Source organism: Lepidochelys olivacea (assembly GCF_965140295.1).
Source record: "Lepidochelys olivacea isolate rLepOli2 genome assembly, chromosome: 7".
In the NCBI taxonomy this organism is placed as follows: Eukaryota; Metazoa; Chordata; order Testudines; family Cheloniidae; genus Lepidochelys; species Lepidochelys olivacea.
In genome coordinates this window covers 22,948,660-22,975,539 of record NC_140417.1, presented here as the reverse complement: position 1 = coordinate 22,975,539, position 26,880 = coordinate 22,948,660, and the positions used below count along the sequence as shown (strand labels likewise).

General features: G+C 47.0%; 1 protein-coding gene across 5 annotated transcripts; it reads left to right on the top strand.

The window, feature by feature from the left end:
• Window positions 1-2,753: 2,753 nt before the first annotated feature.
• On the top strand, window positions 2,754-26,880 carry TPRA1 (transmembrane protein adipocyte associated 1). 5 transcript variants are annotated; one of them, XM_084633348.1, is made up of 11 exons: window positions 2,754-2,938; window positions 11,140-11,343; window positions 11,497-11,629; window positions 14,419-14,505; window positions 16,516-16,588; window positions 17,625-17,704; window positions 19,121-19,231; window positions 19,862-19,922; window positions 21,488-21,590; window positions 22,381-22,461; window positions 23,807-26,880. In XM_084633348.1, the coding sequence occupies exons 1-11, from the start codon at window positions 2,811-2,813 to the stop codon at window positions 24,039-24,041; spliced, it is 1,296 nt and encodes a 431-aa protein (XP_084489474.1). In that variant the 5' UTR covers window positions 2,754-2,810; the 3' UTR covers window positions 24,042-26,880. The 5 variants fall into 5 exon arrangements, with proteins under 5 accessions (XP_084489474.1, XP_084489470.1, XP_084489473.1 ...); XM_084633344.1 differs by having other exon boundaries at window positions 2,842-2,967; window positions 11,135-11,343; XM_084633347.1 differs by having other exon boundaries at window positions 2,870-2,967.

The following is a 26,880-nucleotide window of genomic DNA, read 5'->3' as shown; positions in this document are numbered from 1 at the left end:
ACATCATAAGAGGCTCATTCACCTGCACATCTACCGATGTGATATATACCATCATGTGCTCCTCTGCCATGTACATTGGCCAAACCGGACAATCTCTACGCAAAAGAATAAATGGATACAAATCAGACGTCAAGAATGATAACATTCAAAAACCAGTCGGAGAATACTTTAACCTCCCTGGTCACTCAATTTCAGACGTAAAAGTTGCAATTCTTCAACAAAAAAACTTCAAAACTAGACTCCAATGAGAAACTGCAGAATTGGAATTAATTTGCAAACTGGACACCATTAAATTAGGCTTGAATAAAGACTGGGAGAGGATGGGTCATTACACAAAATAAAAACTATTTCCCCATGCTAATTTTTCCCCTACTTTTACTCACACCTTCTTGTCAACTGCACCTTCTTGTCAACTGTTTGAAATGGGCTATCCTGATTATCACTACAAAAGTTTTTTTTCTCCTGCTGATAATAGCCCTCCTTAATTGATTAGTCTCGTCATATATCTTCCTACCGTATTTTCCACTGCATGCATCCGATGAAGTGGATTTTAGCCCATGAAAGCTTATGCCCAAATAAATTTGTTAGTCTCTAAGGTGCCACAAGGACTCCCTGTTTTTTTTGTTTTTTTTTTGCTGATACAGACTAACATGGCTACCACTCTGAAACCTGTCACCAATAAAATGAGATTTCCTTGAAGCAAAGTAGAGTGAATTGGAACAGTTAGAGATGCCATAGTGACAGCTCTGCCAGGGGTCCACCAGGGGGTTAACAAGGTTATACAAAGTCTGCTAAATTTCTCAACCTCTCAGGCAAGTAGCTGTTGTCTGACCTGGTATTGTAAAATGCTTTGAGATCTACGGATGAAAACACTATTGTTATTATTAATAATAAAGCCTATGTTCCCATTAGAAAACCCAGGAAACAAAATGAAAATGGAAAGATGGAAAGACAACATTGGAAAGATGAAGAGGTAGCACAGTGTCACACCTTTGAGTGTGCACCTATGTAAGCCACAGACCTAAGTACAGAGGTGTGGAGAGCTCAATACTTATTGATTCCAGATAGAAAAGTATTTATTAAGACTTAGGCCAGAGGACCGTGTGTGTGTGTGTGTGTGTGTGTGTGTGTGTGTGTAAACAATGCGACCGTATGGGTCAGCATGGTAGGCAGTGGGCTCAATGCACCAGCAGTCTAACCATTGTCAAATTTTTTGTAGGCTTCGTGGCAGGGGAGAGTTTTAAGGAGCAATTTGAAGGGAAGATAATTAGTTAGTTTTGCAGAGGTTTATGGGGAGCTCCTCCCAAGTGTGAAGGCAGAATGGGAAAAGCATGACAGTGCTTGTGTGAAAATTTAACAAGTGGGCAATGGAGGTTGGTTGACATCTTGATAATGAATGACAAGGTTTAGGTGGGAAGGGATGGCGATGGGGATTGTCAAAGGTCTGGAAAGTGAAGACAAGTATCTTATGTATGCTGTGGCTTTTTTTTTTTTTTTAAAAGTAGCCAGTGAGTGGAGGGATTCAAAGAAAGGTGTGAAATTTTCAAATCAGCAGGGAACTTCTAAAAGTGTGGGGTGCTGGTTTAACTGTATCCCCAGACTCTGCCAACCCCATGCTCAATATAGCTCTCAGTTAAATCAATGAGAATTGAATTATACTTTCCAGAAAGCAAGATACAAAGATCTGAAGACAGTAGACACTATTCTGCAACTCTTTGGACTATATGAGCCTATTTAATAATTCTTATTATATTACTTGTATTGTGGCAGTGCCCAGAGACTCCAGTCAATATGATGGTCCCATTGACAGGGATCCTGCCTGGAAAAGTTTACAGTCCAAGAAGAAACATGACAGTGAATGGGTGGGTTAGGGGAAGAGGAATTACAATCAAAAATAGATACAGTGTGTACATATGTTCTCTTTATTTATGCAAATATTAGCTCAACTGCCTCCCAAGTTAGTCACAGTAAGCTGGTTAACGTCTTGTCGTGATCCCAGCGGAAGTGGGTGTTGATAGATGAAAGGGTAGTTGCCTCAGGGACGGCTTTTGTCTAATGACTGAGACTGCAACACAAATTATTCAACACTTCCCCTTCCTCTGGCAGCTTCCGTCTGGAGATCTCAAAGCATTTTACACATAACGTCCTGTGCAATCAAATTGTTTTACCCTGAAACTGCCTGTGGCTCTCTCACATTAAGCTGTTTGGTTTAGTGTTGGGATCCATTATATTATCCTGACCTTTCCATCTGATTTCCAGTATTTGGCTTCTTTTCTTTTGCAATCCAGTTCTCTCCATTAGACCTTCGTGCAATAGATCTCTCCGTTTGTACCTGTCCTGCCCTGTTTTGTACCTTCCATTCTCTACCCAGCTCCTCTGCTTTCTCTTTACCCTCCATATTCATTGTGGCCCAGATTCTGCCACCCTTGCTCACCCTAGCGCCTTACTCCAAGTTCCCCACCCATTCTGCCAATACCCTTTAGTGCTTGGCAGGAGAGGAGTGAATTGTGTCCCTGCACCTTTTAGACCCTGACATTCCTGCAGGGTAAGTCCCGCCTCCCAGGGAAATCCATTGGTTCCTGTGGCCGTTTTGTTGCTCTTTTTGGCAAGTCTCTTGACTGAGACGCCTCGGGATTGGGCGAAGAACTCCAGCCAAGAGATCCTCTGTAAATATCAATTTTAGCCCCAGACGAATAGGCCGTGCCTTCCCCCTTGCGGGAAGTTGAGTCCTCTCCGGCTTACATGGGCTCGTCCAGCCGTAGGAGACCCCGCCCGGAGGGAAAGGGGGCGCCAGCGAAAGGATAGCTGCCATGGGCAGGGTTGCGGCTCCCCTGTGGGGTGGCTCTTTCGCGACGCTCCCCGAGCCCGCCGCCGGTGGAAGCCGCCGGAGCCGGGGCGGGGGCTTGGCCCGGCTGGGGGCCCGCGGTGAGCAGCGCCGGTCAGGCAGCGCCGGCTTCTGCCGAGCAGGTAACGGGTCGGGTCGGGTCGGGTCGGGTGGGCGCGGCCGGGCTCCCCGCCGCTTGGCCGGCCCCCGCCGGGAGCGCCGCGCCGACACGGGCCGAGGGTTTCCCGGGGGGCGGCTGGGGCCAGCTCCGCGCAAGGGGGAGCCCGGCGCCGGGCCTGCGGCCTGCCGGGGCTGTAGGCTGGCACCGCCCGAGGCGCGGGGTCGCTGCCGGGCTGGCAGCCGTGGGGGGCGGGCCCCGTTTGGACACGGCTTGGGTCCGTGTCCCTGGTGCCAGGCGCGGGCTGGCGGGGGAGAAAGGGAAGGGGCGAGTCGCCGCGGGGCTGGTCAGTTCGGTGCCGGGTGCTGTGTGGGCAGGGCCCTCGGGACGCCCTGGGCTTCAAAATCTTTTCAAGGACGGAGGTCCGTGTGGGGCTGCTCACAATGGTCAGCTGTTAAGGGTTGCTAGACAGGACTGTGGACAGCCGTTCTGCGTGTCCGCTGGAGGTAGGACGAGAAGCAATGGGCTTGATCTGCGGGAAGGGAGGTTTAGGTTAGATAACTAGGGGAAAACTTCCTAGCTGTAAGGGTAGTTCAGCTCTGGAATAGGCTTGGGAGGGAGGTTGTGGAATCCTGGTCCTTGCAGGTGTTTTAAGAACAGGTTAGGAAAAACACCTGTCAGGTTTCCTTTGCCCTGCCTCAGTGCAGGGGCCTGGACTTGATGACTTCTCAAGGTCCATTTCAGCCCTGCATTTCTGTGATTCATATCCCCTCTCCTCAAGCCTTCCTTTGGGCAGGTACCTGCTAATATGAGAGCGATGAGCTTCTTAGGGGTTGGCTACATGCAGAAGTGGCATGCGTTTTTAAAATCACTTTTAAAAACTAAAATAATTGTTGCAAACCCCGATGTGGACACACTTGTATCAGTTAAAAACAGGTTATGTAGGTTTAGTTTGGGCCTATACATTTACTAATACAAGCTAAATTGATATAATCCAGGTTTAAACTGACATAAGGGTGTCCACACAAGGGTTTTCACAGGTTTAACTATATAGCTTTAAAACAAATCTTTAGTTATAGTGAAGTAATTTCGGGTGTGTATGGATAGTTTTAACATGCTAGTGGGAAGCCTAGGACTTCTCCTGATCTGCTAACCCATGTTAAAATTATAACTTGCTCTGGCTACATTAGGATTTTAGTGTAACGTATTACAGTTTAACAATACACCTTTTTTCTTGGTGTAGACAGGTTCTTTGTATGTAGACCAGGCTTCAACGGGAAATAAATACCTGTTCAATCTATTTATTCTGTGGATGTGTGTATGTTGGGGAGGTTGTTGCTGGTCTCAGGAGTTCTAAAGAAGATGAGAAATACTCTCTCTTTTTGCTAGTTGTGTTTTTTGAACGTACACTGGGTTTCATAAACTAGTAACTTCTAGCAGCATAATGTCTGTTCCCTGCCTGGGTGCTGCTGACTGGGAGCTTTCAGTGTTGTTTTTGAGAAACATTGAAATTGACTGCAAACCTCTTCCGTGAGAAGTGAATGTTTCAAAATGGAAATTAAGCAAATTTCCTGGGCAGATGGAAGGCAGTGGCAGCTTGGCCCAGCTGTTGTTAGGAAGCACCAACAACTAACTGCATCATGTGTGAATTATAGCCATCACTGGGAGTCTTTATGTGAGCCTGCATATTGAGGATCTGCCTGAGAATGTACAAATGCTATTCTTTTAAAAGCCTTTACTAAGAGGGAGTGCAGCTTTACTGTATGAAGTGGGAGATGTTTGGGAGAATTCCTTATGAGGATTATTGAATCCCTTTTTGAAGTACCCCTGTGTTCCCAAACAAAGCTATTGTTATGACTGGAAACAGGATTTGACAGACCTGGCCTTCAGACCTGGCCTCTTAACTTGGGAGCAAGTTTTGCTTAAATTTTAGGCCAGACTTTTCAAACTTGGGTGCCTCAAGTTCAATGTCTCATTAGACACCTCATAGGTGGCCTGATTTTCAAACTCTTTTGGGAGTGGTGGGTACTCAGTGCCTCAGAAAGTTAGGCTACTTGTTTAGGTGCTAAGTATGGAATTAGGTGTTTAACATGAGGTATACACATTTTAAAATGTTGGCCTGAGTTTCTTACTTAATGGTAAGGTGTTGATCCTACAGTGGGGCTCCATGCGGGCTCAGGACCTTGTTCACTCAGAGCTCATTGCACAATCAGGACCAAACTTAAGATTTTTCAAACAATTCTGTTGGATTTTGTTACTGTTTTAGGTGAGTTTGAAGGCAGTTGATCTGTTGGACTTTAAATCTGCCAATGGTGTACAAGCAGTCTTTCTTATTGAAGATTTTTGTTGTGGTACTTAATATGATCACTCCACGATACTGGTTGCAATGTAGTTGAGCTCCAGGTACTCATTGTGAACAGAAACTAAATTTGAAATATTCTGCAATATATGATCAACTAAAAATTACCCATCGCTAACGTGGAGCAAAAAATATCTGTGCAGTAACTAAGGAAGGGATATCTAGGAAAGAGAAATTGTTGAAATAGATGGCAGTGGTAACACTTATGTGTGAGAGTATGTTGCATCTATTGTTAATCCTCACACACATCAGAAAACACTAGCTTTTAAAAACTAGATTGTGTTCTAAACCAGTGGTTTTCAACCTTTTTTCATTTGCAGACCCCTAAAAAATTTCAAATGGAGGTGAGGACCCCTTTCAAAATCTTAGATGTAGTTTGCAGACCCCCAGGGGTCTGCAGATCACAGGTTGAAAATCTCAGTTCTCAACCAAGTCTGCTCTGGCATGGTCAAGTGAGCTCAAATGGCAGAACGCTAAGACCTTTCATCTCCAGTGCACGTAATATTTTGCACTTCTCTAGGTGTCTCTCATCAAAAGATCCTGAAGTACCTTACAGAATTTAATGAGTTTAACCTTACAGCCCTATTGGAGAGGCGGATGAGGAATACCCCATTTTACAGATGGGGAAGCTGAAACAAAGAGAGGCTAAGTGATTTGCCTGAGTTGTCACAGTGTTTGGGTGACAGAACTGAGACAATAACTGAGGTGAGATTCTCTTATGTGGTACTGTTCAGAACTTGTAGCTGAAGGGTGAGGGTAACTAAGACATCTTTAAGTCGTGCTCCAGGCCACCAGCATGACACAGACATCTCTCTTAGACATAGGAGCCTGAGTTACCTAGCCTTCTATGGCTACAGTGCTGTTTGGGACCAAGGGTGGTTGGTGAGGTGGCTCTTTGGAGGCATCCTTACTGCCTTCACTGGGGCAATTTTCTTGTGGCTGGAACCAGGGCTTCTAGGGCCCATTTATTGTGCTCTGGTACCTCTCGTGTGTGATATAAAGGGGCTGGAGTGGGGGTGAGGATCACCAGAGTCCTTCATTTGCTTTAAGCAGGTGGTCATCCCACCTTCCCTCCTCTCCTACATGGGGTATGTTGACTCTGTTTACTGTGGGTTTCTTTGCTACTCCTCTCACCCCTCCATGAGAAGGTAGCACTATCTTCCTGTCTGCTGTGCTAATCTAAGGGATATGTATGAAGGACTCTGCTCATAACCTATGCTTCATTATATTGTGGGTTTGGGTCACTGTTGAGACTTCTGCTATTTATTTTTTTAGCATTGTGGTTTTCTTTTCTTTCTTTTTAAAACTTGCTTCAAATTCTGATTTGAAATTGAAACTGGGAGGGGAGAGGGGAATTAAGTAAATGTATTTCTGCCACTGGGTGAAAAAACCCATTGTGTGAGCTTGTCCCGAGAACAAAATGAGGGTGCAGGAAATTTGAAGCAAACATTGATTTGGTGACTCTTGAAAAGCTGTGTTTCAACCTTCCTCTCCCTACCCCCAATTCATCCCCCAACCCTTATTTTCACCTTAAAAGACATTGCAATAACAGTTGCATTTAAATGTGATGGATGTTAGCAGAGTTTTCTGTGATCAGGGCTGCTTGTACGTGGAAAAGCTGCTCATCATGCCATGTAATGGATAAACAGGTTTCTAACATGGTTCTCAGAAAGGAAGAAAAATATCCTTTCGTCACCAGTCTGGGGAACCAAGCTACAACTACCTGATCACTCTCGTTACAGTGTGTATGGTAACACCCATTGTTTCATGTTCTCTGTGTATATAAATCTCCCCACTGTATTTTCCACTGAATGCATCCGATGAAATGAGCTGTAGCTCACGAAAACTTATGCTCAAATAAATTTGTTAGTCTCTAAGGTGCCACAAGTCCTCCTTTTCTTTCTGCTAGCTGTGGAGGAGACGGGCCTTGAGAGATCAGACTGCTGTCCAGTAATTTCAGCCACAAACTTCATCTATCTTTGAAATTGTTAGAATGTCCTAATTAAAAATAAGATAAGATTTAAAAAAAAATCCACCTTTTTTTTTAGTGAGGGGGGCAAAAATACCCACCATTTTTATGTCACACCAACAATAACATGAGTGCTCCATGCTATTCCATGACTAAGGCTTCTAGGCCTAGAGAAATAATAACGGTAAGATCTAAATAGAAGGGACAATAGAAACAGGAACATCTGCCTGGCTGAGTCCAGGGTTTGGGCAGAGAAATTGATGTAGTTTAGGTCAGAATGGCTTCAGCTCTGCCCAAAATATGGGGAAGGAAGAGTGTGAATTGATTTGCTGTCTGACAAAGAAATACTTCCTGTGGGAGAAAGAAGAGGGACCTGACCCGAGATATAGTACTAATTTTTTTTTTTTTTACCTGGCTTTAATATGATTTTGCCTCATCCACACAGCCGGGGCCAACCTAGGTCAGCCTCTACAGAGTTTAACATGGTGGTGTTGGCGGTGTAGAAGGGCCTAATGAAACATCTCTCCCAATACATACAGCTGATTGTATTTCAGACTAGACTGGACAAAGCCCTGGGGAATATGCTGTTAAGGTGCAATCCTGTGGTGGATGAAGGAGCTAAGGCTATGTAGCCTGGAGACTGTTCCTGCTCCCATTGAAGTCAGTGGCAAAAATGCCCAGTGCTTCAATGAGAGCAGAGCAAGGACCTTGATCAATTCACTATCCTGATGTTCCTTACTATAACCCCAAACCACTATAAACAGTGCAACTTAGTCTGGCTTGTTCCTCAGCGCTAGATGTCTTATTACTTTGCTTTTATATCAAGCGTCTTTGGAAGAAAAATAGGACATATAGTATTTGCCCAGAACTAGTAGCCTGGTTGAGAGGCAAGCTCAGTATCGACTTGCCCTTCAAGGCTTTGTGGTTGTAGATCTTAGATTTGGCCAGCCCAGCTCTGCTTATCACCACTGTTGTATCTGCATGATACCGGTGACTTTTAAGGAGAGGATCTGGCGTCTCTGGGATGCCCTCTAGAAGAAAGATGTTTGTTCTTTCCTATTTAACTCCCAGATAGACTGATTTCTACCCAGGCTCTTTCTGCTTGGGGAAGGCAGGTCAGATGCTATGACCCAGAGTGGATGTCACTGGGGTGTCATGGTTCACAGTTGTTTTCATGACTCTCTCTCCCCTCCCTGTGCTCATGGTGCTGTTTTTCCTCCCTTTGGAATCCTATTTAAAAAAAAGTTAGGCAGAATCTCTGCTGTGTGGGTAAGCATGATGTTATCCGCCCTTTCTTTCCCAATTCCTGCCCTTCCTAGAGTGAAGAGGTCCGTCGCATGTGTCAGGCTAGAAGAATAGAGCAAAGTAATTAGAGAAAATGCCTGTTTCAGTGACTACGCTGATTAGGAATTGTGGGAAGTGGAGAAGATGAAATGCACCTCTTGGGGGAGGAGAGGATGTCTCCATAATCTGAAGGTCACTCATTGGAACCTCTGCCAAACTAGGATTTCTGGCACAGCAATTGCCACCTCAGCACAAAGTTAATCTTCCCAAGAGTGTGTTTGTTTAATGTTATGTACCTAAGGCAGTGAAACATACCGTGATCATTAAAGAAATTCACAGCCCAACAAGTACCTGTTAGAATGTAGGGGTGAAAAGTGGGTCTGTTAGCAGAGAGCTCCCCCAGTCACCCTTCCTTGTAAGCCCTGGAAAGGATCCCAGTTTTCCAGAAGAAAGAACAGCTCTGTGTATGAGAGTTTCAGGCAGCCCCTGGAAGAGTAAACCCTGAATGATAAAGGTTCAGCAGATGACACCGAGCTGTACCTCTCCTTCTCCCATCTGTGAGAGTGTCCATCTGCTGACTCCTGCTGCCAGCATGTGGCAAAAACCCCTACCTTCCTAAATTCACTCATCCTGTCTGCTCACTTTCACAGTGGTGGCTGTGGCTTGAAACCACATGAAGGGGAATTTTGTTGAGATTAATCCTGGATTAGCTACAGCAAACTGGCTGCCGAAGCTTTATCTGTACGTCTACACTGCGAAAAAACCAACAAACCCTCCCCCACCCCCCACCCCAACAACCCTGCAATGGAAAGTCTCTGAGCCTGGGTCAACTGATTCTTGCTCATGCTCCAGGGTTTAAAATTAGCTGTGTAGACATTCCTGGTTTGGGCTGGAGCCCAGACTCTGAGACCCTCCTCCCTTGAGAAGTCTCAGAGCCCATGCTGCAGCCTGAGCCAGAATGTCTACACTGCTATTTTTAGCCCAATAGTGTGAGACCCACTAACCTGAGTCAGTTGAACCAGTGTCTGAGGCTGGCTACTGTGAGTGGTGGTTTTTTTTTCAGTGGCCATACCCTGTCAGTGGCAGGTCTACACCCGCTACCCAGAGATATGTGACGTTGTGATGACAGTAGACAGGTTTTCATCTCACTGTGCTCTGTGATGGCTCTGCTGGGGAGAGCTGGGTTCTAGAGAGAACAGGACTTTGCAGTTGTATTGCATCTTGTGTCTGTGAAATGTAAAGCACATTGCAAGGGGGTCGGGTTCCTATTTACAGCAGGGGAAACTGCTGTGTAGAGAGGGGATTGGACCAAGGTCATGCATCACGTCAGCTGCAGGATTAGTGATGCAATCATAGAATCTCAGGGTTGGAAGGGACCTCAGGAGGTCATCTAGTCCAGAGGTCTCCAAACTTTTTGGCTCGCGCACTCCCAGGGTGAAGACTGGAAGACCAGCCACAGGCGTGCCACCGACGGAAGAAGACCGGAAAACCAGCCGCAGGGGAACACTGGCTGTGGACGTGCAGAGCTGCCGCCAAAGAAAAAAAAAAAGGCAGAGTGCCGTCCGGCGGCGCTCCTGCTGCCACGCACCCCCTGGGATCATCTCGTGCACCCCGTGGGGTGTGTGCGCCCCAGTTTGGAAACCACTGATCTAGTTCAATCCCCTGCTAAAAGCAGGACCAATCCCCAAAATCATCTAAGCCTAGGTCTCCTGTCAATCTAGGTCTCCCGTCTCCCAGTCTGCTTTAACCCCATGACACATCATATCCCATGAAGCATGGCATGACACTGCCTCACAGGCTGCATTTCTCTGATGCTGGACTGATCTGTATATAATCTGCATGTCTGTTTGTAAGTACTATGTGCGTGAGCCTAGTTGGGACTGTGGTATGGTTGGGTCCTTAGAAGAAATCATGGGACCAGTTTCTGTAACCCCACTGAAGTCAGTGGCCACGACTTGGGATTTCATGGATGTGAGTACAGAATTTGGCCCAATAACATATGAATGACAACTAATAACCCAGCAGGAGCAGCCCCTGGTACCTGAGAGATGTGGAGATAAGTCAGGCATATAGGCAAGGAGAGTGTGTGTATGCATTCAGGAAAGACAGGTCATATAGTAACTGAAACCTGCTGAAACCAATCTCATCTTCCTTCAAAATGCTAGGGAGAGGGTGTGTGGTACAGTGGACAGAACAGGTAACTGTGACCCTGGGCCCCCGGGTTCTACACTTCGCTGTCCCCCAATGTGACATTGGAGAAGTCACTGAATAACTCTGTGCTTCAGTTTCTACATTTATAAATTAGGGACAATGATAGTAACCTATATCCCAGAAGTGGTGGGGATTTAGTTGGTTGATGACTGCTTGGAGTTCCTTGGATGAAAAGGGCTGATGCTGGTAATTTGCGGTAGTGAGTAGGATGCAGTTACATAGGATCTAATGTCAGGGACGCTCTTTGCTCATCTTCCTGCTCAGTTGATTTCAGGTTGCTTTTTGCTTTCATCTTGGTTGTTCTGTGTTGTATCATGCTTGGTCTTAGCACCCATTGTGTGTGACTCTAACTCTCTGTACCATGTCCAGAGTAGAGGCAGGATGTCCCAGTCCGTGGCGTCTGTGGTGAGGTTCTCCACGTACAACAATATCACCCACTCTGCTGCCACTGCCCTGGTTATGGCCTCAGATAATGTGACGGCTCTGCCCCAAACAACAACATGGGCAATCAACGACACCAACATCACTGTGCCACACAAGTGCCTGCTCTTGTTATATGAAGACATTGGGAAGTCCAGGTGAGGTGTAGGAGCTGGGGCTGGACCTTGTCCAGGGAATGATGGCTTTCCCTCTCAGGTGTGGGAGCAGGGGAAAGTGAGGCTGGTGCCTGCCTCTGGGTAGAGGGAGATCATGCAAATGCACTTTTAACTATTTTATTTTACTTTTTGCAGAGTCCGCTACTGGGACCTTATGCTTCTGGTTCCCAATGTACTTTTCTTTGTCTTTCTTCTCTGGAAATTGCCCTCTGCCAGGGCCAAGATCCATGCCACCTCCAGCCCCATCTTTACTGCCTTCTACATACTAGTGAGTACCAGCACTGCTCTCTGAATTAATTGGGGAGTCTTAAAGTGGTGTGTGTGTGTGTTTGTTTTTTGTCTGCCCTCACCCGTCTTCCCAGAACATTTATCATTCAGGGAGAACCTGAGTCAGATCCCTCTGAGGTAAAAGCCTTTTGGCTCCTGCATAAACATATAGATTTTCTTTTTAAATTAAGATTCACTGTTAGAAATGGGCACAGAGCGTCAGAGTTTGGATCCCGATCAGGATTCCACTTCTCTGAGACTTGGGGGATGTTTGGATAGGGGTGTTTTGGGTTGGGTCTTTCTCTACCATTACGTGACCTGTTTTTAATCTAGCGCAATTTTTTTTTTACTTCACCTTGCTATCTAGTATCTTGTATCTTCCCTGCTCATTGCCTCTCTTACAATATGTCACATTTAAAACAACACTAACGTTTCCCTGAGATCTAGTGGAAGTGAATCCCCTGAAAAACGAAATGCATGAAAGCTGCCAGAAAGAGACTGCACATTAGTTAACCCTCTATAGAAAATCCTGATGGGATGGGTTCCAGTTGAGCTCCGGGAACCTAGAGACCCCCAGCCTGGGAATTCCTCTCTGAGGCAGTGGGAAAGTGGCTGCTTGTTCCAGTTGGATGGTCCAGCTTTGGTTTTGAGAGTGTTCTCATGGATTCTTGGTGATGTGAGGTTGGAGGGTGAAAACAGAACATGTGGATGAGAACAGTCTCAAACACATAGGATCTCCTTTCCCTTTCCACAGTTTAAAAAGTCACATGCAGCCTCTAATCAGGATAGGAAAGTCTCTGTAGTAGCTACTACTGTCACAGGTGTGCAGTCAGGCCCCTGGCTGCCTCAAAACAGCATGCGTATATCTGTTGTCTGTCAGTGGGAGTAATGTGGCAGCAGTACAGTGCCCTGCTGGACAGAGTTCACCTTGGTAGAGGGAAATGCTTGTTTATACATGAGCAAGAGGAGAGGTGTCTTTCCTCAAACTAGGAATGAGTAGTAACAGACAGAAACCAGGAAGTGTGGAGAAACTGAGGCACAGATAATAGCAAACCTAGACTCAATCTGTAATTGGCAGTTCTAAGCTGTGGAAAGGGGGTACAGTCAAGTAATGCAGGCCCAGCATGTCAGGGAGTGGCCTGTGGTGGTAGGAAATATTTGAACAATCTAATAATTAGAAAAATGTCCAGGAATTTTAAAAAGCATTATCAATAGTTTTAAATTTGGGTTTAAACCTTTCCCAATGGTGTCTGTGTGTGTGCAATTGGCTCAGCAGGGAGCAAGTGCCATGGAACAGAAAAGTGCAACTGACCAAAATCTAAAGGAAAGAAACAAAAGTGAAACTATCTAGACTGTTGGCTTTGGGAGGAGGAAAAAAGTAACCCAAGAGACAGTGCAAAGCGTTTCTCCCTTTTCTAATCTCGGGTATACTGGTAGGAAAAAGAGGACATAAAATGTTTCCTTTGAAATCAGGATTTGTAAATTGACAGTGTCCCTTCAGACAACACTCTCTGCCTGGTTTCTAAAAAGTGAATGAAGATTGTCCTCTCCCAGGGCATGGTGCAGCCTGTTGGACTGGTGACAGCTAAAGACAGCCTACATCTCCTCTTTCCCCTTCTCAAAACCTACCTGAAGAGTTGCATTAGTGCGATTTACTGATTCCTTAGTGAGCTGATGCAGTTTCTTTATTGTTAAAAATAAGTATGGGCTTTGAGGAGAGGCCAGCCTTTTGCCCCTTAGAGCAGGAGCAACGAAGATCCAGGTCCCATACAGGGGAGGAAAATATTGCTGCTAAACTGGTGCCATGGAGCATTCAAAGATTTTGCTTCTCAGCGCAACTTTTCCCCCAACCTTGCACTCCAGTGAGAAGCAACACTGCGTTATCTCCGGGGTTGCACTCCTTCCCCCACCCCACTGCAAGGGTGTCCTTCAGAGCACCCACTGGGATGTAAAGCTGGACTGCTCAGGAGGGTGCTATGAAGATCTGTAGTAGGTGGTATGCTTCAAAACACCCATGCAGTACACTTGATGATATGGTCCCCCTGGCTTACCCTCACCGTGGAAAGGCCAGTAAGGCTTGTGAACTGGTTAATCAGATTTGACCTTTCCCCCTATTGGGATAGGTTTATCCACTTTATATCCCTAGAGGATTTTGCATAATTTAGCCCATAATGCTGGCAACTCTTCTTGGACAGACTTGTGTTTTCAGAAACATGAAAGCCCTTGGCCTCAGCTGATTTCCCATCTTCTGCATTCCTGAGGGCTGCCAGTGTTGAATGAATGGTCTGTGGAGCTCTGCTTTATAACAGATCTGAGGTCTGTTAGCTGATACCCTGTGGTATCTGTTATCTGGTGAGCTCTGTATATTGAGTCACTAGGCACTTACCCTCATCATCGGGAGTGGTATTTTTGCTGATTGACTTGGGCTGAGGTGGTGGGAATGGGAAAGAAAGAATTAGCTTTTTGAACCCTGGAGAATCTCCCTCCCCCCGCCATTGTTTATAAGGACAGGAAGAGGCTCTTTTCACCCGTTGTTGAGGGCAATTAGGTGTTCATTCCTTCACAGGGTCTAAGCCTGCTGCCTATGCAATACTCACACCTAGTAAGCCTGGGGAGAGGGAGACCAGCCCCCGGACTCTACCTTGCATCCCTGACTCAGAAGTCCCTGAGTACTAACTGTTAGGCTTCCAAGCTAAGGTGGAAACTGGTTCTTAGAACAGAATTCCTGATTATCATCTTGGGCAATGTGCAGCATATGGGCACCAGCTCACCTTTGCTTTCTTTTCCTAGGTGTTCGTGGTGGCTTTAGTTGGGATTGCTCGTGCTGTTGTCTCCATGACAGTCAGTGCCTCTGATGCTGCCACAGTTGCTGATAAGGTGAGTACAGCACTGACGCTAGACACTTCTGCATTGCACAGTTATGGCCCTTGTGATTAGCAGCTTCCTGTTTACATGCATACTGGAAGAATGTTTTTATCTGCAACGTTCATGGTGTGTCGATACTGTGGAGTCTTGTTTTGATAACCCTATCCAAAGGATCACTGCATCCAGATCTGTGGAACAATGAACTTCCTAAATAACACATCAACAGTGGCAAAATCTCCATCTTGTAAGGAGAGAATGAATCAGCGAGGCATCTTGATGCTAAGCCAGGTCCTCCTACAATTGCCTAATGACTGGCAACACCCAGACTTTAATGTCCCTGGCTGCAGCCTTGTGAAAAATGTGGGGTACTTTCCTAAGTGCTGAGAACAAACAACAATTGAAGTCCATTGTGATCCTAATAACTGAATGTTTCTGGATCAGCAAAGAGCAAACAGGAAACGTCTTTGTAAAGTAAATTTTGTTCTAGAGAGTTAAATGATTAACACAAGAGGCCATCCCCTAAATCAAATGCTCTGTAACTCTTGTGTTGTTGGAGGCAGAAGTCCGACCTAGAAAATGTAACCTTCTCTAGTCAGAGTTCCCTGGGTGCCCTTGTAGTTTCTAGGTTCCCTTTCTCCCTGATGTTCCCTGTGTCAGACCACTGCTCTTTAAAACACTACTTGTTGTGAATGGCTAGCTAGATCACGGTAACCTTTTTCCTGAGCCTCTGTTGCATGCATCAGGGTCTGAACATTAAATAAGGGTTGAGATTTCATGAGAGTAACTGTCTGTGTCTCTGTTCAGCTCTCTGCTGTTTGTGGTGCTGGGAAATCATGGAGGGGCATAGATATCCTGTCCAGTACTCCCTACAGGGGATGTGCTGTTACGTGGCTTTTCAAGATGGGGTGCTATAACAGAAGGTGCATCTCTTTTTAAATAGGAATTGCTGTTGTGCGACTGGTTTCTAAAGTTCATGAGTAACTCCCCCAGGGGGTATAGTGGGTACTCCTGAAACTCCTGGGTTCTAATCCCAGATATACCACTGCTTCACCTTAGGGAAAATCATTTCACCTCTCTATGTCTTGGTTTCCCTGTGTGTGAAATGGAAATAATAATTACTGGCCCCTTAGGGGGCTTTAAGAGTTTATTATGCTTTGAGATCCCTGGATAGGCAGCACCAGAGGAGGGCACTAGAATTTTCCCAGTCATAGATTTGCTGCAGATAGCTCCAGTAGTCCTAGTTTCTAAGGCGATGAAGAGACATGTTGTTTGGGTTGTCAGTGATTGGGAATGCAGCAGAGATGACACGCCCTGCCCCAGAGGGAAGGCTTTAACTATGCTGAACTGGGGTCACTTTCTCAGTCCTTCAGGTGGTGCATCATTCATTCCCACTCAGTCCTCCTCTGCTGGGTGGGCAGTGTGTGCAGTGCTGGGCCTTGTGGCAAGGGGTATCATTGGGGGGATTAGTTACTTTTCGGCACCCTCCTCTGCATCTTCTGCAAAGGGTGAGGAAGGTATATGGCAGGGGTGGCCAAACTGCGGCTTGCAAGCCATATATGGCTCTCTTATAGTTACAGTGTGGCTTGCGGAGCCCCGCATTCTCCACCTACCAGACTGGGGTTGTGGGGGAGAGGTTAGGGCTTTTACCCTGAAATGGGGTGGGGGGGGGGCGAGGGGATCTAGGGGTTTCAGCCCCTCAGGAGGCACCAGCCGGGGCTCAGGGCTTCAGCCCTGCTCATGCTTAAGCTCCAGATACTGGCAGGCACCTCCACGGGGCTGAAGCCTTGAGCCCCATCACCCTGCTGCAGGGCAGAAGCCCTGAGCAGGTGTGCTTGGCTCTCAAGCTTCTGAAGATTATCATATGCACCTCGGAGGATCAGTAAGTTTGGCCACCCCTGGTGTATGTGAATGATCAGCTCCATCTCAAGAGTGTCTTCCCCCAGAGCAAGGGGGTGGAGTCTCACTGAATAAATTTCCCCTTGGCTCCTGGCCCTCCTAACCCTGGTCTTTGTTGTCTCTTAGATCCTGTGGGAGATCACGAGATTCTTCCTCCTGGCCATTGAGCTGAGTGTGGTGATTCTAGGCCTTGCTTTCGGTAGGTGCCAAAAGGCTTCCTGCTTTCCAGTGCTCCGGATGTGTGTCTTCCCTTTCGTGGAGGTGGTGTGCGCAGCCTGGCCTCTGCCTGCGGGGGAGCAGGGGTGGGGTAATCCTGTGAAGCGGGGCATCACTAGAATAAAGATGGGAGACAAGTAAGACACTCGTTATTGGAAATGACTTGCGGGGTCATTTGTGCAATTTCCTGTGTGGCTCATGTAGTTGCCAGGACAGCACATGTATGTTGGAGTCACACGTGTACTTGTGGTGATGGTGCATGCAAATTGGGGGAAGGAGAGGATGCTGGTGCACAAGCTGGCATTTGAAAATGTCCCCTCCAGCAAGTAAATTCTTCCCACGGGCAAATTCTTCTTAAAGTCATTATTATATTTGCTTAAACCCCACTGTCTTTGGGAGAGAGATTCTTCCGTGGCCCTTCTGTCCACCTTCTTTTGCTGCCTCTTCCCTCTTAATGGCATGGGCAGGATGAAGCCTCCTCTGCAGCCTGTCAGAGGTGCTTTCATTCGAGCCCAGGGAGATACTCCTTAGCATCGAGTAGTCCTCAGGTGCATGTGTGTACTCATCGATATTTCTGTCATGCTCATCAGTGCAATATCCAAACACGATCTCCCACCTCAGAGGGCTCACAACCTCAATGCAGGTTCTCCCAAATGACATTGGCCCTGTCTTGACTCCTCCTTTAACTGTTCTCTGAAGAGAAGAGTTTCCAGCAGTTCTATGTAGATAACACTGCTGCTCACTCTGACTTATAACCGTACTGGAAGTTGTTGTTCTGGGGTGGGGACAGGTGGGAAGGAAACAGGGTCAGACTCTCCTGTTTTATAGATGTGACATGCTGAGTCCCGTGAAAGGCTTAAGCAGTCTGGGCAGTAATACAGCTGCCATGGGTTAAATGAGCTGTAATCCTCCTACTGCGGGTGGAGGTGGACAAGGGCTTTCTAGTGTGACAGCAACTCCCGGAGACAGGTGATGTGGTGAGGGTGACCGGGGGTATGATCTCTCCTTGCTCTTTTCAGGTCATCTTGAGAGCAAGTCCAGTGTCAAGCGTGTACTGGTGATCACCACAGTGTTGTCCCTGGCTTACTCTGTTACCCAGGTGAGCACAATGGGGCTTGCAAGCTAGCGCTAGCGAAGGAGAATGGGCTGTTTGGTGTTGAGCAGTGTTTGCCTGGGAAGAGCTGGCCAGCTGTGTGGAGAAAGGGGCCTGTTGCTTTGGAGTCTGGGGAGGAAAGAAGCATGGCTAAGAGTAATCTCCATTCTGCGAGACTGGAGCCTTTCACCTCTAGAGCAGTGGACTGAAAACAACCCAAGTCAAGGGGACTGGCTGGCTCAGTGGTGGGTCAGGGAGTCCGATACCAGGTTAGGGCGGGGACTGGCTGGTTGAAGGGATTGAGGAGTGGGTGCTAGAGCTTTTCACATCTAGGGAATTACTTGCAAATCCAGTCTTTGGTTCCATCCTAACTGGAAGGAGAAACGGGACGTGCTTATTGAACTAGAGCTGTCCAGTGGGCCCTCACAGCCTCGCCTCTCCTGCCTCTTCCGGAGCTGAGAGCTGCCACTTCCCATCACATTACCACGTGGTATATTAGCTGCGTCTCGCTCTCTCTGAACAATGTGCTGTGTGTCTGGGCAAGTTCTCATCTTCACTAGTGGCAGTGGCCAATAGTTGTAATAGCTTCTCTATTTGAGGCAGTACCAGAGTAACAGGACAGTCATTGTTCAGTGTTTGGGCTTTCACATACAGAGGCAGTGAGCTGATTGTTACCACATGATACGCTGGAAGAGCCTCATTAAATACCAAGTGGCTGAACTGTATCTGGATTCAGTAACTCCCTCTTTCTCTTCATTGTCTGTGCAATCAGATCTGTCCAGCCTGCTTTCAGATGGGCTCCAGGTATATGAGACTGGGTCTTCTTTCCCAGCTGTGCACAAGTGCAAGGGTTTTACAGATTGGATGTTACAGTAGGAAGTGTCAGTTCTGGAGGAGAGAATATGGCACTTGCCATTCCAGGTCAGAACCAGTGGTCCTTTGAGTCCAGTCTCCTGACTCCCATCTGTTCTGTTTTCTGGGACATCACAGGAGCTATTCTCCAGACCCAAGCACTGTGGCTGGTCCCCTGGCTTGCTTGCTCCCTGGGCCCCAGGGGAAAAGTCTCTCCCTTTCCAATAACATGTGATTGCACATACATTCAGATGGCTGCTTATCTGTTACTAAACAGACACCTACCCTTGCCACTTTCTTCCCACTCCTTCTGCTGTGTTGGAGTCCTCTGTTGGAGTCCCCAGCTTCTCACCCACATCTCATCCACTGTCTTCCTAGGTGAGGCTGAATTGCCTGGGGGCGGGAGGGAATGTCTGAGCAATGCAAGGTGCAGGGTTCAGTGGAGCAGTTGTCTGAGCATGTGTAAATGCAAATATCCATTGTCCGGTATCCTGTGGTGGGGTGTGTGTGTGTGGGAGATAGAGGGGTCTGTAAGGGGCTGTGTCCTGATAATGCCTTTATCTCTGTTAGGGGACACTGGAGATCCTCTACCCTGATGCTCACCTCTCAGCGGAAGACTTCAATATCTACGGCCATGGAGGAAGGCACTTCTGGCTTGCCAGCTCTTGTTTCTTCTTTCTGGTAAGGACAAAGCACGTTCTGACCCTCCCTGAGGCACATGGAAAGACAGTCTGGAGAGGTATCAAATTGATACCTTTTCCCTAGTCAGTGTGTCTAATATCTCTGCTTACCTAACTGCTTGATGTCTTCTAAACAGCATAGTGAGAATTGGGTCCCGGTAATCAAATGCAAAACCCCAGGCACTAGACAGCTCCTGGCTCCCCAAAGGGACCTGCTTATTCTCTTGTAACTCCCTGTGTGCAGTGCTGTAACTGGGAACACCTGGGAGTTGATGCCTCTCAGAGGGGTAGGGAGGGCAGATGAAGATTGGGTGGGAGGGGCTCCATTTCTGGCAGCAAAATTCTAGCTCTGCTTGATGCCTTTTCCCAGTGTTCCAGAGTGAAGAGCCCCTAAAGGCCTGAGCCAGCAAGTTGCTGAGCACCTAGGGCTCCCATTGGCTTTAATATCAATGGCTTGGTTACCTGTATTCCCTTCCTTTTACCTGTAAATTCATATTTATATAGTGCCAATGGGGTGCCTGGCACTTTGCACATCCACCACTCCCTTGAGACTTTTGCAGTTTAACCCCAAGCCAACTGTAGAACAGTTTGCAAGGGGCAAGGACCTAGCTGTTTCCTTCTGCCTCAACAGGTCTATTCCTTGGTGGTGATTCTTCCAAAAACTCCCCTGAAAGACCGGATTTCTCTGCCATGTAAGTGGACACACCAGGCTTCATATGGTATAACCAGTCAATGCTGGGACAGAACCATGTATTGGGGGTGCGGGTTGGTTTGCATTTTCCTTAGGTATCCCCTGTAACCAAATCTACAGCAAACACACACACCCCCTCCTCAACCAGTGACTGGGACATTGGGTATGTGGCAAGGGATTGAGTAGAGGTTTGCTGCTCAGTAGGATCTCCATTTTCTGGGTGATTTGAATACTGTAGGTTTGGTGTAGGTGGTCAGTATTAGCCCTCCAGCTGCCAGCACTTTTTCATGCTGCCAGATAAAAATGTCAGAGCACAGTGGGATACAGGTAGGCATCCATGGTAAATGAGGGTTACTTTGCAGCTCTGTAAAGCACAAGTAGCTAATTCTTGTGTGGTGAAATCCCTGCATGGTGGCATGTCTTGCATTTCAGAGTCTCTCCCTCCTGAGATGACAGAGGGTGAGAGAGCATGTTTGTGTCCCCACTGTGACCATCAAGGGATTGAATGAAGAGAATGGGGCTTTTCCATTATTGTGGGTGTGGGGAGAGGTGTAATGTGTTTGAGTCCTAGTAAGACTGTCTTGTAAGGTGTGATGAGTACCATAAGGAAGGACTTGGCTTCTGAAAGGTAAAGCCCCTTGTTGTGTAGCACATGAGATGGTGTCATCTTGGCATACAGCTGCTGGCTGGCTACTTGGGAAGGAAAAGCTCTAAGCTTTCCAGACTTACTGCTTGGGAGTTGCTAATCAGTCTTATCTGGTTTGGTAGCTCTGCCATTTTTGTTAGTATGATACATTTGGAGCATCCTGAAATAGCTGCAGTAGCTGAACTGGGGAATGGGTGGTTTAGGTTATTGGAATACTTGCATTAGATTATTCATTCTTTAAATGAAAAAAAGTTGTCAATGTGATGCTCACCAAAGCGAGAGGACATGCTGGAGGCAGGTTCCGGGCTGGCTTCACCAGACCACAGCTCTGCCAATGCACCTTGCTCCAGATCTGCAGTATCCCCTGCTATTCCAGTCTTTGCCTCTTTCAGTTCTGCTGATACCCTCACACCTGATGCAGAATGCCTCTTGTCTGTCCTCCATGCAGCTTTACTAATGCCCTTCATTCCTGACCCACAGCACCTCATCCGGTTCAGTCGCAGGCCTTTGTGTCCAAGATTGCCACCTGTGCTACACATTTGTTTGCCTTGTGACCAATGCTGGGTCAACGTGCCCAGCTGTAACAGACTTGCATGTGTTGCCCTGACACCACCCTTTTTAACTCCACCTTTTTCTTGATGATGCATGAGCCTGTGGTTTCATCCATTATACCATATTAATATATAGCTGTTTATTTCCTGGTCTCCAGCAGAGCTCCTGGCAGAAGATGTGGTATGGGGAAGGAATATGGGACATGGACTTCCTGCATTCCATAGCGCTCTCCCTTTAAATGCTTGACACACTTTCCCTCTGCACGTGTCGGGGTGCCTCCATCAAGCAGAGTGTGTCTATCATGATCATGTATTCAGTCAGTGCTGATGGGGTTAGATTTCATCCTTGTGTCCTTGTCTGTTTTACAGCTAGGAAGAGTTTTTATGTCTATGCTGGAATTCTCGCTCTGCTGAATTTGGTGCAGGGCTTGGGCAGCGCCCTTCTCTGTGTGGATATCATAGAAGGATTGTGGTATGTATGCAGGGGGCCCCAGCATCCTGCCTCCTACTGTAGATGGGTCCTTGGGTTGGCAGGAGGAAGAGAAGTCTGTAGCCCAATTAAGACGACTTATTTAATGAGTGCCTTTTATCACCTTCTCCCCCTGCCACAGGCAGTCTTGGGATAATGAACTTCCTGACTGTCCTTAAAGGGAAATAAAGTAGTTGGCATGAATTAAACAATACTTCTGTTAAGATCTCCCTGTAGGAAAAAGCAATAGTGCAGGAAGCTACTGGGAATGAGGGGTTTGTGGATTTGTTCCTTAGCTCTCTCCACACTGGCCTCTTGTGCTAGGGTGGGGCATCGGCTTCGTCTTGTCTGGGGTTTTCACAATGAGAGAGACCATGTTCAGTAGATATTAATGGAAGACATGGAGACAGACAGTTTCCGAGAAGTAGTGTGGGGACACCCCTTGAGTTGTGCTTTGGAACTGGCAGGAACTGCTATGGGGTGCAATGCCCTGCTATTAAGGAGCTCGCCCAGAGTTTAAATTGGGATGTACTGGACTGAGAGACTGTGCTGTTGACGCTTGGGGCCTGTTGGTTCTGCCTTTGAGGGCCTGGGAATGGTGAGGCTTTGATGGCAGAACTCATTCATTTGCACCAAGGTCATGTACTTGTTTCATAGAAGGTTCTTCCTGCTGTTTTCTCCACACCCTCTCTTCCCCCCTCCCCGCCCAGTGTGTCTTTGACACTGGATGGAATGGTTGTGTTCGTTAGACAGCAGACGCTAAATGACTGCATGTCTCTTCTTGCCTCCAAAGCTGTGTTGATGTCACCACGTTCCTCTACTTCAGCTTCTTTGCACCTCTCATTTATGTGGCATTCCTGAAAGGCTTCTTTGGGTGAGTAGCCAAACCAACAGGGGGTTTTGATGTCAGTTGATCTTTGTGCCCAACTTGCCCCGTTTGTAAAATAAAAGCAGTGGATGGAGCACTGGGTAGGGACTCAGGAGAACTGGGTTCTGTTCCTGGCTGTGGTGCTTGTTCCCTATGTGATTGTGGGTAAATTACTTCCCCTCTCTGGGACTACATTTCTCCATCTGTATAATGGGGATAATACTTAAACTCCTCACAGGAATTTGTCAGGATTAAGCTGTTAATATCTGCAAAGCACTAGTAAGAGCTAAATTGTTGGTCACTGAAATGAATAATGGACTGATTAGTCGAAGCCTGAGTCCCACAGCAGGATTAAATTGGTATTTTGGCTCCTGGATTTTCTCATGGGTTTAGAGAAAGGGTCTGTGGATTAGCTAGCATGATGGATATTCAAAACCAGAGGCTAGGAACTCCTTGAACATCCCTCCGCCCCTCACAAATGCTCTCTGAGTAACTGATTATTGGGCTTGAGGTGCCACTGTGTGGCCAGACCAAGGAAATGCAGTGTCTTCATTTTACCAATATTTCAAGAACAGGACACAACAAAACACAAAGGCATGTTTGTGTGAATCTTAGAATATCCGGGTTGGAAGGGGCCTCGGGAGGTCATCTAGTCCAACCCCCTGCTCAAAGCAGGGCCAATACCCAATTTTTTCCCCAGATCCCTAAATGATCCCCTCAAGGATTGAACTCACAACCCTGGGTTTAGCAGGCCAATGCTCAAACCACTGAGCTATCCCTCCCCCCAATTTGCCAGTGGGGGAAGAAGCAGCAGATTCTTAACCCCATTTAAGGGCTTGCAGTACTCTCAGAACAAGTAGAACTGTCTCTGGGGCCTTATATGCAGTCTGGAGGGGGCTAAGTTTGGTTTGGAATTGGCTGTAGATGGAAACTGCTGGTTCTTCAGATAAAAAAGCCTCCTTTCGGAGCAAGTCTGAAATCCCCTGGAGGAGCCTTGAGATGCAAGCCTGGCCTCATTTAAGTCAGTGGCAAAACTCCCATTGATTTCAGTGACACCAAGATTTTCACCATTGGTATTTAGGAGCTAAATGTGCTGTGATGAAAGCATATTCCTCTACACACCGCATTCCAGCCATGGCTGTTCAATTGTAGCTCTGCTGATGTACCTCATTGCTGAGCTGCAGAGCCCCCTGCTGTTTCAATCATGGAACTCTCTTGTTACGAGCAACATGGGATAGTGTGCTCTAGCAGACTGTCCTTTAGGGCAGTGCAGGTTCCTTGTAGCTGTTGTTGCATCTCTTGTGATACTGCAGCACTTAACAAGGATCTTAATTCTTTTACCTGACTCCAGGTCTGAGCCGAAGATCCTTTTCTCCTACAAATGCCAAGTGGACGAGCCTGAGGATGTTGATGTGCACCTCCCCCATGCCTACGCTGTGGCCAAGAAAGAGGGTGTGGATTCCAGCTTCTACTCCAGCACCCAGATCGACACCACAGCCTACCTGGATGACGTCGCCTCAATGCCCTACCATGTGGGCAGTGTCAACAGCATTGACAGTGACCGCTGGAAAGCCATCAATGCCTAAAGCAATCCAGACCTCCAGCACGATGCCACCCTCCCTGATCACACAGCTGCTAGGATGTGCATCACAGACTGGTCCTCAGTCACTTGGTGTGGCTTTTCCCTCTTCCCCTGGGCTTTTAAAAACCCATCATGGAACAAAACAGCTCCAGCCTTCCCAGAAGGACCTTTTGTATCTTCATGTGATAACAGCCTAGACCAGCTTTGTTCATAAATATCTAAATGCTGAACCTTCCTGATCCTTGGTGTTCCAGAAGTAGCTGTGACCCAGAAGATGGGCCTGGCTGGCACCCATTCCTTTTCAGTGACTGAAAACACTTGTGTAACTGGGAGGGGAGTGGGATTTTGGGGTGGGCGAGTTGAGATTGGCTTCTCCATGGCGCATATGTACGAAGCATTCAGTACATGGAGCCAAAGGCACTTTCATGGGCTGTCTCAACATGTCCCATTTCCCAAGTCATACTGCATTGTATTGTAGGAAGAGCGCTGTCTGGAGAGAGGAAGCCTGGGAGAGCAGGGCTATTCCCCAATTCCAGCAGATACTGATGGAAATTATGAACTGTAGTAAAATGGGAATTACAAGGAGTGTTTTGGGCATATATGGGAGAAGACTCACTGATGAGCGAACTGTTAAATGTATCCTGTGACCATTACAGGGGCACTGTCTGGGATTTGGCAGATCAGCTATATCTTGGGTCAAGGAAAGAGACTTTTAAAGAGCCAGCATTGCTGTGTGTTGGAGAGACAGTGGCTATGGAAGGGTATCTGAAGATCACGCTTATGCGTAACTGAACTCCTACTGTGAACTTGCGGTGACAAGCGGCTATGTATTTTACACTGAATTAGGGTTGAATTTTAAGAATAAAATTGGCCAAGTGTGAGGTTTTTCAGATCTGCACTCTGCTTTACAATCCTGGCTGAATTCCAGGGCTCAAGGAGGGCTGTAGAGGAGGAAGCTTTTTGGCTCTGAAGATGAAGGCTCCAGAGGAGTTCAGATGGTTGAGGCAGAGCAGAAGCCCCAGATGAGTCCTGGCTGCCAATGACCAATAACCGACCAAGAACTCTAGGAAGCCAGCAGAGTGCTAGGATCAAGGTGACTAGTGTTTTAGGTTGGGTGGTAGATGGGATGCAGGCAGACAGGCAAACTGCTACTACTTCCGTGGCAGCTTCCTTCTCCTGACCTGTGGTGCATTACAGCTTGCAGCCTAGCACAGTCTCACTGGCCTAAACAGATTTTATAGCTGGATGTATTGAAATTATTTCCTTGCACTTAGAACGTGGTTCTTTTAAAGACTATCCAGGACCTGCCATTACCCTCCTCACAGTGAAAGAACAACTTGCATCTCTCCGATCTGGCATGGCTTTCCTGGACCTCATCGTGGTCCAAACACGTGGCTGTTCCACTGAAAGCTGCAGCAGCCAGTCTTGTGGCGCCTTTGTGGTTGGTTTGTATTCACTGATGGCAAATAGGTTTATGCCTGTAGCACTGCGGGGGTGCGATTCCAATGGGGATCTCTGGGGCGGTGGAGGCTCTGACATAAGAAATGGCTGCATTCCATTGGAGATGGCAGGGTGAGGATATTTTAAACATTTGAGGATTTTTTGTGTGTCTCTCCTATGACTGTTTGTTGTGCCTGGCAGCCAAAGAAAGTGAAGGAGGCAAAGATTTTAGGAAATGGTCATCCTGTGGTGTGGTGGTGGTTTGAATTGTGAGTGGGATGGGGGCAAAGGTAACACAGCCAGCTTCTAGAAGTGCTCAATGTGGGGTAAGGGAAACACCAGGAGTGAGAACTGGATGCTAGTGCAGGTCTTTGAAGTCATGTAGGCACCTTGTTTCTCTCGTTAACGAGCAGTGCAGCCTCTCTACAGCCAGGACGTTCCGCTGCCTTTGGATTCTGCCCTGCTGATCTGCAGACAGTGCTGTGACATGACGGAAAAGATGCTTTGGTTTATTTTTAAAACTTTTATCTACTTTTTAAAGAAAAACGTTTCTGATTGCTCCTGCTGAACTGTTCGTGTAGCTCCTTAGAGCCTTTTAAATCCCCACTGCCTGGAATGACACAGACAGAAGGAGGCTGAGACTGGTCTTCCTTTCTGTCAAGCTACTTGGCCAGGTCAGCCTTTTCCACACTAGGGACATGTTGCAGTTTCCTACCATTGCGGACACCAGTTTAGCTCCATTGGTGTTAGCAAAGTGGGGATCCTAGGAGAGGGTGCTTGAAACACTGCATCTGTGGGTAGGGTTAGACGGCATGCTCCCTGAAATCCTAGAAGCACTAGGCCACCAGGGTGGCTGACACCACTGAAGTTGGACCAGCGTAGCAACAGCGGGAGGACTCTTGCAAAAAATTCCCTAGGGCAGGCAGGGCTTTGCAGACTGGTTCAAGAGTGTTAGTCTTGTTTGTGTAGACCTATCCCACCCCAAGGAGTAAATGCTGAGACTCCTCAAGACCCTGAAAATGAGGACTTTCTTGTTCTCCTGGGTGATGTGAAGAACAGACTATGAATACAACCTATTATCTGCTAAATCAAATGCCAAAGGATCAGCTGGGCAGATGTTCAGTGTGTCCATAAGTTCCCCTTCTCCAAGATTCAGTGTTCCCCAATATCCTCTCTGAATGTCCCATATTGTCTTCTGCTGACGAGCTTCTGCATTAGGTCTAGGACTGATCTTCCATCTGTTGTCTTTTTATGTCTGTAACGTCTCTGAGGCCAGCACAAGATATGGTCCATGAGTAAAAGTGTGTGTGTATGTTTTTTGGGGGGCTGGGGGAGATTAAAAATAGAGTAATGTATATTTTTGTTTGTAAAATAAATAAAATGAAGTTTGGTATAAACAGTAA